Source organism: Pristiophorus japonicus, chromosome 3, assembly GCF_044704955.1.
Source record: "Pristiophorus japonicus isolate sPriJap1 chromosome 3, sPriJap1.hap1, whole genome shotgun sequence".
Lineage (NCBI taxonomy): Eukaryota > Metazoa > Chordata > Chondrichthyes > Pristiophoridae > Pristiophorus > Pristiophorus japonicus.
In genome coordinates this window covers 289,554,522-289,566,796 of record NC_091979.1, presented here as the reverse complement: position 1 = coordinate 289,566,796, position 12,275 = coordinate 289,554,522, and the positions used below count along the sequence as shown (strand labels likewise).

At 46.4% G+C, this 12,275-nt stretch overlaps 1 protein-coding gene across 2 annotated transcripts in view; it reads left to right on the top strand.

Annotated features, from left to right (window-relative positions):
* The window catches only part of LOC139260323 (cilia- and flagella-associated protein 46), a 681,403-nt gene that overhangs the window by 256,268 nt on the left and 412,860 nt on the right, over nt 1-12,275 (top strand). For both annotated transcript variants that reach the window (XR_011592768.1, XM_070876797.1), the window contains exon 30: nt 5,120-5,233. Coding sequence is in view for 1 of the 2 variants with exons in the window: in XM_070876797.1 (XP_070732898.1) it covers nt 5,120-5,233 (114 nt within the window). In the remaining variant the exon portion in view is untranslated. The remainder of the gene's footprint in view (nt 1-5,119; nt 5,234-12,275) is intronic.

Below are 12,275 nucleotides of genomic sequence, written 5' to 3'. Positions count from 1 at the left end.
CCGGGAGGCTAGTGATGGCCTCACTATGGCCACTTTTACTTCACTTCATGCTGTACACCCTGACGACCACTTGATGCACCAGGTTGGCACCACCCCACACCAACTCCATAAAGCATCCCTGCAATGTCCAAGGATGAGGATAAGTGAGAGGGGTGGCTAGTGAATTGGGGAACTGATAATGTAGATAGAGAGGGATGGGTGGAGGTACAAGGTAAGTTAGTGTGAGAAAGGATGTGCAGGGGTAGAGTAAGGAAGGCAGAGTGATGGGACGCGATGAGTGGCACAGCAGGATGAGGTTGTGTGGCTTTGCAGTAACGTTTCTAATCTGCTAGGGAAGTAGGGAAGTCCTGCTCCAACTGTACAGGGCGAGAGCCACACCTGGAGTATTGTGTACAGCTTTGGTCTCCTTGCATTGGAGGCAGTTCAGAGAAGATTCATGAAGTTGATTCCTGAGATTGTCTTACGAAGAAAGGTTGAGCAGGTTGGGCCTATACTCATTGGAGTTTAGAAGAATGAGAGGTGATCCTATTGAAATGTATAAGATTCTGAGGGGGCTTGAAAGGGTAGATGCAGAGAGTAGTTTCCTCTCATGGGGAATCTAGAACTGGGGGCATAGTTTCAGAATAAGGAGTCGCACATTTAAAATGGAAATGAGGAGGAATTTCTCAGAGGGTGGTGAATCTTTGGAATTCTCTACCCCAGAGAGCTGTGGAGGCGGGGTCATTGAATATATTTAAGGTGGAAATAGACAGATTTTTTTAATGATAAGAAAGTCAAGAGTTATGGGGAGCGGGCAGGGAAGTGGAGTTGAGGCCATGATCAGATCAACCATGATCGTATTGAATGGCGGAGCAGGCTTGAGGGGCCAAATACTCCTGCTCCTATTTTTTATGCTCTTATGTTCTGCTGAGATCATTGAAGGGTTTGCGCCACTGCAGTCTGGTCCTCCTGACGAAGTCCCTGTTTTGTGCCTTCCTGTACAATGTGAAACCAGGCTGCATTGGTGTCCTGGGGAGGTCCCTTCCGCCCATGGGAAGGGAAGAGGACCTCCCTGCGTGCTGTGACTCCCTCCATTAGCATCTGGAGGGCGTCATGGGAGAGCCTGGGTGCAGCCGTGCACCTTTGTGCAGTGCTTCTCAGTGTTTGCATCTCCTCATTACTGTGGGACACTGTGGGCATGGTTCCTTTAAGGAAACTGGCTGATGACGCGTCATCAATTTGCGTCATCAATTTCCTCTTAATTGGCCGGGAAGCCACAGGCGGGTGGGCTTAACAAGCCCAATTATGGGACGATTCCGGAGAGAGAACGGGTTCAAGTCGGGAGCGGGCTTTCCACCGCCAGTAACCCCAGCCGCATCGAGGAGATATTAGTGCAGATGACTAAAAGTATGGTCAAAGAAATAGATTTTAAGGAGCATCTTCAAGGAGGAAAGAGAGGCGGAGAGGTTGAGCGAGGGAATTCCAGAGCTTAGCGTCAAGACAGCTGAAGGCATCTTGACCAGTGGTCTGAGGTCATGAAGCTTCTTTCGGCACTGGAGCCAGGTGATGGAGCCGATATTGCTGGCAGTGACAGCCTTGGTAATGCACTTGTTCTTTCTGGAGGGCCTCCTGCCCCCTGTGGGTAGAGGGCCAGTCTTGCACTGTTGACACCCTGCACAAGCCTGGAATGAAGCATGCGAGACCCTGGTTGCCCCTTCCCTGGCTTGCTGTGGTAGTGCTGAGGCAGTTTTCCCCATTTGTTGAGTTTAGGAATGTAATTCAGCTTTAAGTGCTGAATATTGACATTTGGAACTTCTTTTAAATATTGATTTTTTGTTAAAAGACAGAAAGGGCTAAAAAATGTATTAAATCAATGTATTTTATTTTCCCTTGTTTCAATGTGCATGACCTTTTAAATTTCAGAGATCCTTACTGTCCACAATGCATTGCGAGCTTCACAGCACACAGACACTAGGGGAAGCAGCAACGCCGCACCAGCACCACAAATTCGTCCTGGACGGCGTTGCACCTAAGGCTAGTGCTGCGCCACCTGCCCCCCACACCAATTTACCTCGTTTACCATTTCGGCCGGCGATAACGGCAGTTGCCGAGGACAACAACTGCTTTCCGGGCAAGAACTAATTTTTCCCCCTAAGGGAGAGAAATTCTGTTGTGCCCCATTTAGGAGTGGTAACATCCGCGAGGCAGGTCTTTTTGCGGCAGAGTGGAAGTCTCACCTGTTCTCGAAATTGGGATTAACGCCCCCAAATGACATGCTCCAGGTCCCTCTCTGGGGCCTTAATGGATCGGCAGCCGGGCACAGCACTACGCACTAGGCTGCATAGGAGGGGCTCTTCCCTTCATTAAAGTGAAGGGCTCAACATGCCAACTCTGCGGGGCCCTACCTGGGAGCAGGGTACCGTGCCACCAGCCTGGAACTCAAGCAGAGTACCGGGCTGACAGATCGCGCCATGGACCCCGCATCCAATTTGGCAATGGGCTGTGACAAGTCAATCGGCAAATGTTTTATTGATCTGCCTGCCACCTTACCTTTAACTTGCGCCCAGCGAGCCTCCTACCTCTCGATTTATGTCCCCTAAAGCTGTCACTGTTATTGCCTGGCGCAGCTTTGGGGCGAGGGCCAATTTTCATTCCGGGATGAAAACTGGGCACTGCGTATGATAATGACATTGTTATCACCAGCGGAGCAATGCGCTACCGGTTACCACTGCCGCTAAACTCCAGTGAAATTTAACCGAAGTCCTTACCAGGGCTGCGTCCAGGCGAAACATTTTCTCCCCCTATGTTTGCGAACATGACACGTCACTCCAAAAAAGGGAAATAACAGCATTTCTAATTAATTTAGAAGGGCCAGGAAGAGCATCGATGCTCCTCCTGGCACCAGAAAAATATTACAACCCGCTATCACTACCCCGGGATTGCCTACTCACCTTAACAACACATTTCTGGCTCCGCTCTGTGGAGAAACTGGCAGATGCACTACCTCCCCCTATTTACCAAGAAGCCTGTTTGTGCTCGTTCAGTACTGACAGGACCCTATATTTATTAAAATGAGGCCCAATCATGAAAATGGATTGGGCCACCCTTCGATGTCACTGGACAGGCATAGCAGATGTCTGGACATGGCCCTTCTGATTTACGTGAAAAATGTAAAATCATGCCCCTGCCATCAAGACTGCATTGCTCTGCTAGACTACACTTTAAGATTTGGTTGGCGTGACTCTGCTCTGTCACTCGATGACTTCAAGTTGAAGGTAACCTGTTCCAGCCTAGAGCGCCCATTCCACTATCTACTAATGTAATTAAAGAGTATTTAAGTGCATTTGCTCGCTACTCAGATTTACTCTACTACTGTGTTGGGTCTTGGACAGAAATCCGCCTTCTCTTGGACCAAAGTCCATTTCTCCACTGGCTTCTGACCTCCTCATTTGCCATTGCTTTCTACAGAGACTGTAGTCTTTGTTCGACTGCCTCTGTTGCAGTACCTGATCTGCTGCTATGGTTTCTGCTTCTTTGCTGGGAAGTTTTCACTTTACACTGAGGTTTTCTGCTGTTTTCCATTCTACTCTAGATTCTGCTCCCTTTGTCCTCTCAAGTAAAGGATTCTATGGCATTTTTGAGTAGAGCAGAGAGGATTTCCTAGTGCTCTAGCTAATATTTTGTCCATCAACAAACACTACTAAAAATTGATTATCTTGTCATTATCTCATTGCTGCTTGTGGGACTTTGCTGTGTGCAAAAGTAGTCAATTGGCTGTGAAGCACTTTGGAACATCTTAAGGTCATAAAAACTTAAGAACATAAGAATTAGGCCATTTGGCCCCTCGAGCCTGCTCCGCCATTCAATAAGATCATGGTTGATCTGATCATGTGTTCAGCTCCACTTTCCTGCCCGCTCCCCATAACCCTTTACCCCCTTATCGCTCAAAAATCTATCTATTACCGCCTTAAATATATTCAATGACCCAGCCTCCACAGTTCTCTGGGGCAGAGAATTCCACAGATTTACAACCCTCAGAGAAGAAATTCCTCCTCATCTCAGTTTTAAATGGGTGACCCCTTATTCTGAAACTATACCCCTGGTTCTAAATTCCCTCATGAGTGGAAACATCCGCTCTGCATCTACCTTGTGGAGCCCTCTCATTATCTTATATGTTTCAATAAGATCACCTCTCATTCTTCTAAACTCCAATGAGTATAGGCCCAACCTGCTCAACCTTTCTGCATAAGTCAAACACTTCATCTCAGGACTCAACTTCGTGAACCTTCTCTGAACCGCCTCCAATGCAAGTATATCCCTCCTTAAATAAGGAGACCAAAACTGTATGCACTACTCTAGGTGTGGCGTCACCAATACTCTGTACAATTGGAGCAGGATTTCTCTGCTTTTATACTCCATCCCCCTTGCAATAAAGGCCAACATTCCATTTGCCTTCCTGATTACTTGCTGTACCTGCATACTAACTTTTTGTGTTTCATGCACAAGGACCCCCAGGTAGCTCTACTGCAGCATCTTGTAATTTTTCTCCATTTAAATAATAATTTTGTTTTTTTATTTTTTCTGCCAAAGTGGATAACCTCACTTTCCCACATTATACTCCATCTGCCAAGTTTTTGCCCACTCACGTAGCCCACTCTACATCCCTTTGCAGATTTTTGTTTCCTCCTCACACTTACTTTCCCACCGATCTTTGTATCATCAGCAAACTTGGCTACATTACACTCGGTCCCTTCATCCAAGTCATTAATACAGATTGTAAATAGTTGAGGCCCCAGGGGGGGGGCGATCCCTGTGGCACCCCACTAGTTACTGTTTGCCAACCGGAAAATGACCCATTTATCCTCTATTCATGCTGATATATTACCCCCAACCCCGTGAACTTTTATCTTGTGCAGGTCATGCAACATATGAATAAAATTTCTTCCTTCCTTCGTTCCTTCCTTTTTTCTTTCTTTTTTCTTCCTTTGTGCAATTGTTCTGTAATTTGTTCCTACCTACCAATCTAATTTGTTAATGTATGAAAAAAAGTAAATAAGCAAGGTTTTCAACTTACTGCTGGAAATAGATTCTAATTGATCACTTTTTAACCAATCTTTGTTTCCTTAAATTTTAATCTTAGGTATCATTGGCATCAGCAGGGACGCTTATTAAAGAGTTAGCTGCTACGGCTTCTACAGCCACTGACCGTGCAGATACAGGAATTAAATCTACGAAATCAAGGGGAAAGAAAGAGGTAATGTGCAGTAGATTTGAGGAACCATTTGAATTCACTTTTATTTAACATGTGTTACAGAAAATATGATTATGTTTCCCAGTTCAGATTTGCAGCCCAGCATGAACTGATCATGTACGGTACTCAGTGACACCTCCATAAAGCCAGTACACAGCTACCCAATTCCAGAAAAAGTTCACTGACATCTCTAGGGTGGCCAAGGTAACATAAGCACCTCTTTCCATGGGCCTGAATCATACCCTTTATGATCTTCATTTTCTCAGTGTAAAATCTGGCCCCACCTTTTTGCTGGACAGTAACACATCTCCTGAATAGTCTTGATATTTTTGGACAGATTGCCCCAAGAAGCACTAGACTCAAGGATTACAGTATGCCACATTGTTACAGACACAAAATGGCTTCCTTGGCCCTTTCAGCTACTGTCATAGATTTCTACCTGCCCAGAGACCTTTATAGGATACGAATAAGCATAAATATGAATTATAGATTCAGATGGTATAAAAAAATGTTGTGAAATTAATTTAACTTATTTGCAACTGGTTCTCTCTTTATTGCTTTTTAATTATGTGTGCCATTAACTTGCTACATATTTTTGTTTCTACATAATTATCTTACCGGCAATAAATTTGACGAATAGTTTTAGCAAACATAATTATTTGAACAGTATGGATTTAATTGACTTTTAGAGTAGACAAGAGAATTTAGTGGGCATACCACATGGCCTCTGGTACTTTCATCATCATAGGCGGTCCCTCGAACGAGGATGACTTGCTTCCACACCAAAAGGAATGAGTTTGCAGATGTTTCAATGAAGGACCCGCTATTCCAATCCTGAACTCCAGGAGTGGAAGATGACTGTGCGTGGATTTTTTTAATGTGTGGTGACCGTTGCACATCAGCCACCACACGGGCTTGACAGAGCTAGATCTTGTCCAGTGGCAAGGGGTAACCAGGACTGGAGACCTGCTCTGCTGCACGGACCTAGTGCGCACACATAGCGCAGTGTGAGCTGGCCCGTGCTGCGCCATGACCCACGGCTCTTCTGGGCCCCGTACCCCATTTGCCATACTTCTGCCACAATCTCTCACCGTTCCTCCGCCACAAACATTCGGCGCACCTCCACCACGATCTCTCACTGCTCGTCTGCCACGATCTCTCGCTGCTCCTCCGCCAGAAAACATGCACTGCACCTCCGCAACGATCTCTCACACCTCCGCACCAAACATTTGTCACACCTCCACCACGATCACTCCCGAATCTCAGACACGATCCCTCATCACTCTTCCGCCCCGATCATCCGCCACATTTCTGTTTCGATTGCTCGCCGTTTCTCTGCCTCAATCATTCGTCATACCTCCGCCACGATCTCTCTTCGCTCATCCTCCCCGATGTCCCCGCTCCTCTGCTGTCCATCAGATGAGAAACAGGTGGGTGTAACCTACCCTCGTGAAGTTCGCCAATGATCTGTTCGCTCAGGTCGTCAGCTTGGAAATCCTGTCGACTACGCCATCTATTGTGGTAACACTTCCAAGACCGGACCCCGTGTGGGTGAAATGAGCTTGCACTGTCTCAGTTGCTTTTCAACCGAGACCACCTCTGGTTCTTCTAATGAGTCAACTTGGGTAGATCTTAATTCACATTTCTCGAGCACATGCCCAGGAGAGGTCTAGATGTCTCTTCCCACCTTATACTGTAATTAAAGGGTAATTGTTCGTCCTGTGATAAACTTGCATTTATATAGCATCATTAACACAGTAAAATGTTCCAAAGTGCTTCACAGAACTATTATCAGACAAAATTTGACTTTGAGCTACATAAGGAGATATTAGGACCAGTGATCAAAAGCTTGGTCAAAGTGGTAGGTTTTTAGGAGCGTCTTAAAGGAGGAGAGCGAGGCAGTGAGGCGGAGAAGTTTAGGGAGGGAATTCCAGAGCTTAGGGCCTAGGCACCTGAAGATATGGCTGCCAATGGAGGGGTGAAGGAAATCAGTGAAGCACAAGAAGCCTAAGTTCGTGGAAGTTTGTAGGGCTGGAGGAAGTTACAGACATGTACATAGAAGACATAGAAAATAGGTGCAGGAATAGCCCATTTGGCCCTTCGAGCCTGCACCACCATTCAATGAGTTCATGGCTGAACATGCAACTTCAGTACCCCATTCCTGCTTTCTCACCATACCCCTTGATCCCCCTAGTAGTAAGGACTACATCGAACTCCTTTTTGAATATATTTATTGAATTGGCCTCAACAACTTTCTGTGGTAGAGAATTCCACAGGTTCACCACTCTCTGGGTGAAGAAGTTTCTCCTCATCTCGGTCCTAAATGGCTTACCCCTTAGCCTTAGACTGTGACTCCTGGTTCTGGACTTCCCCAACATTGGGAACATTCTTCCAGCATCTAACTGGAGTTCAGAAGAATGAGAGGGGACCTCATAGAAACGTTTAAAATTCTGACGGGGTTAGACAGGTCAGATGCAGGAAGAATGTTCCCAATGTTGGGGAAGTCCAGAACCAGGGGACACAGTCTAAGGATAAGGGGGAAGCCATTTAGGACCGAGATGAGGAGGAATTTCTTCACCCAGAGAGTGGTGAACCTGTGGAATTCTCTACCACAGAAAGTTGTTGAGGCCAATTCACTAAATATATTCAAAAAGGAGTTAGATGAAGTCCTTACTACTAGGGGAATCAAGGGGTATGGTGAGAAAGCAGGAATGAGGTACTGAAGTTGCATGTTCAGCCATGAACTCATTGAATGGCGGTGCAGGCTAGAAGGGCCGAATGGCCTACTCCTGCACCTAGTTTCTATGTTTCTAACCTGTCTAAACCCATCAGAATTTTAAACGTTTCAATGAGATCCCCTCTCATTCTTCTGAACTCCAGTGAATACAAGCCCAGTTGATCCAGTCTTTCTTGATATGTCAGTCCCGCCATCCCGGGAATCAGTCTGGTGAACCTTCGCTGCACTCCCTCAACAGCAAGAATGTCCTTTCTCAAGTTAGGAGACCAAAACTGTACACAATACTCCAGGTGTGGTCTCACCAAGGCCCTGTACAACTGTAGTAACACACCCCTGCCCCTGTACTCAAATCCCCTCGCTATGAAGGCCAACATGCCATTTGCTTTCTTAACCGCCTGCTGTACCTGCATGCCAACCTTCAATGACTGATGTACCATGACATCCAGGTTTCGTTGCACCTCCCCTTTTCCTAATCTGTCACCATTCAGATAATAGTCTGTCTCTCTGTTTTTACAATCAAAGTGGATAACCTCACATTTATCCACATTATACTTCATCTGCCATGCATTTGCCCACTTACCTAACCTATCCAAGTCACTCTGCAGCCTCATAGCATCCTCCTCGCAGCTCACACTGCCACCCAACTTTGTGTCATCCACAAATTTGGAGATACTACATTTAATCCCCTCGTCTAAATCATTAATGTACAATGTAAACAGCTGGGGCCCCAGCACAGAACCTTGCGGTACCCCACTAGTCACTGCCTGCCATTCTGAAAAGTACCCATTTACTCCTACTCTTTGCTTCCTGTCTGACAACCAGTTCTCAATCCATGTCAGCACACTACCCCCAATCCCATGTGCTTTAACTTTGCACATTAATCTCTTGTGTGGGACCTTGTCGAAAGCCTTCTGAAAGTCCAAATACACCACATCAACTGGTTCTCCCTTGTCCACTCTACTGGAAACATCCTCACAAAATTCCAGAAGATTTGTCAAGCATGATTTCCCTTTCACAAATCCATGCTGACTTGGACCTATCATGTCACCTCTTTCCAAGTGCGCTGCTATGACATCCTTAATAATTTGATTCCATCATTTTACCCACTGCTGATGTCAGGCTGACCGGTCTATAATTTCGTTTTCTCTCTCCCTCCTTTTTTAAAAAGTGGGGTTACATTGGCTACCCTCCACTCCATAGGAACTGATCCAGAGTCTATGGAATGTTGGAAAATGACTGTCAATGCATCCGCTATTTCCAAGGCCACCTCCTTAAGTACTCTGGGATGCAGACCATCAGGCCCTGGGGATTTATCGGCCTTCAATCCCATCAATTTCCCCAAGACAATTTCCCGACTAATAAGGACTTCCCTCAGTTCCTCCTTCTTACTTGACCCTCTGACCCCTTTTATATCCGGAAGGTTGTTTGTGTCCTCCTTAGTGAATACCGAACCAAAGTACTTGTTCAATTGGTCTGCCATTTCTTTGTTCCCTGTTATGACTTCCCCTGATTCTGACTGCAGGGGACCTACGTTTGTCTTTACTAACATTTTTCTCTTTACATATCTATCGAAGTTTTTGCAGTCCATTTTAATGTTCCCTGCAAGCTTCCTCTCGTACTCTGTTTTCCCTGGACCTAATCAAACCCTTTGTCCTCCTCTGCTGAGTTCTAAATTTCTCCCAGTCCCCGAGTTCGCTGCTATTTCTGGCCAATTTGTATGCCACTTCCTTGGCTTTAATACTATCCCTGATTTCCCTTGATAGCCACAGTTGAGCCACCTTCCCTTTTTTATTTTTATGCCAAACAGGGATGTACAATTGTTGTGGTTCATTCATGCGGTCTCTAAATGTCTGCCATTGCCCATCCACAGTCAACCCCTTAAGTATCATTCGCCAATCTATCCTAGCCAATTCACGCCTCATACCTTCAAAGTTACCCTTCTTTAAGTTCTGGACCATGGTCTCTGAATTAACTGTTTCATTCTCAATCCTAATGTAGAATTCCACCATATTATGGTCACTCTTCCCCAAGGGGCCTCGCACAACGAGATTGCTAATTAATCCTCTGTCATTACACAACACTCAGTCTAAGATGGCCTACCCCTAGTTGGTTCCTCGACATATTGGTCTAGAAAACCATCCCTTATGCTCTCCAGGAAATCCTCCTCCACCGTATTGTTTCCAGTTTGATTAGCCCAATCTATATGCATATTAAAGTCACCCATGATAACTGCTACACCTTTATTGCATGCACCCATAACTTCCTGTTTGATGCCCTCCCCAACATCACTACTACTGTTTGGAGGTCTGTACACAACTCCCACTAGCGTTTTCTGCCCTTTGGTATTCTGTAGCTCCACCTTTACCGATTCCACATCATCCAAGCTAATGTCCTTCTTTACAATTGCATTAATTTCCTCTTTAACCAGCAACGTCACCCCACCTCCTTTTCCTTTCTGTCTATATTTCCTAAATGTTGAATAACCTTCGATGTTGAGTTCCCATCCTTGGTCACCCTGGAGGCATGTCTCCGTGATGCCAACCACATCGGATCCGTTAACTGCTATCTGCACAGCTTATTCCGAATAGTCCTCGCATTGAGGCACAGAGCCTTCAGGCTTGCCTTTTTAACACACTTTGACCCTTTAGAATTTTGCTGTAAAGTGGCCCTTTTTGTTTTTTGCCTTGCGTTTCTCTGCCCTCCCCTTTTACTCATCTCCTTTCTGTCTTTTGCTTCTGTCTCCATTTTGATTCCCTCTGTCTCCCTGCATTGGTTCCCATCCCCCTGCCATATTAGTTTAACTCCTCCCCACCAGCATTAGCAAACACGGCCCCTAGGACATTGATTCCTGTCTTGCCTAGATGCAGACCGTCCGGTTTGTACTGGTCCCACCTCCCCCAGAACCGGTTCCAATGCCCCAGGAATTTGAATCCCTCCCTGCTGCACCACTGCTCAAGCCACGTATTCATCTGAGCTATCCTGCGATTCCTACTCTGACTAGCACGTGGCACTGGTAGCAATCCCGAGATTACTACTTTTGAGGTCCTACTTTTTAATTTAGTTCATAGCTCCTTAAATTCGTCTCTTAGGACCTCATCCCGTTTTTTACCTATATCGTTGGTATGTGCACCACGACAACTGGCTGTTCACCCTCCCTTTTCAGAATGTCCTGCACCCGCTCCGAGACATCCTTGACCCTTGCACCAGGGAGGCAAATACCATCCTGGAGTCTCGGTTACGGCCGCAGAAACACCTATCTATTCTCCTTTCAATTGAATCCCCGATCACTGTCGCTCTCCCACTCTTTTTCCTGCCCTCCTGTGCAGCAGAGCCAGCCACGGTGCCATGAACTTGGCTGCTGCTGCCCTCCCCTGATGAGTCATCCCCCCCAACAGTACTCAAAGCGGTGTATCTGTTTTGCAGGGGGATGACCGCAGGGGATCCCTGCACTACCTTCCTTGCACTGCTCTTCCTGTTGGTCTTCCATTCCCTATCTGGCTGTGGACCCTTTACCTGCGGTAAGACCAACTCGCTACATGTGCTAATCATGTCGTTCTCAGCATCGTGGATGCTCCAGAGTGAATCCACCCTCAGCTCCAATTCTGCAACGCGGTCAGTCAGGAGCTGAAGGCGGACACACTTCCCGCACACGTAGTCATCAGGGACACCGGAAGTGTCCCTCAGTTCCCACATAGTACAGGAGGAGCATATCATGTGTCCGAGCTCTCCTGCCATGACTTAACTCTTTGATACACTTAATTTGGCGACAACAATATTAACAGGTTACTTACTGATATAAAAAAGAAAAAGAAAAGCTACTCACCAATCACCAGCCAATCATTTACTCCTTTGGTTGTGACGTCACCTTTTGATTTCTTTCTACTTCTTTTTGCTTTTTCTCTCGGCTGGAGCTGCACAAGCTGGCCTTTTGTAGGCCTCACCAACGCCACGAATTCCGCCTCTGACTGCCGCCACCTCTCGCTGCCACTGGCCTTTTGTAGGCCTCATCAACGCCTCGAACTCCCGCCTCTCGCTGCCGCTGTAAAGCAAGACAGCGAAGGGATTTGAACTCAAGGATGAGAATTTTAAATTTGAGGTGTTGCTAAACCAGTAGCCAATGTAAGTCAGCGAGCACAGGGGCATGGGTAAATGGGATTAGTTGCGAGTCAGGATACAGGCAGCAGAGCTTTGATTGAGCTGAGGTTTATGGAGAGTGGTGGATGGGAGGCCAGCGAGGAGAGCATTGGAATAATCAAGTATGGATCGGGTTTCAGCAGCGGATAGGCTGAGGCAAGGGCAGAGACGGGT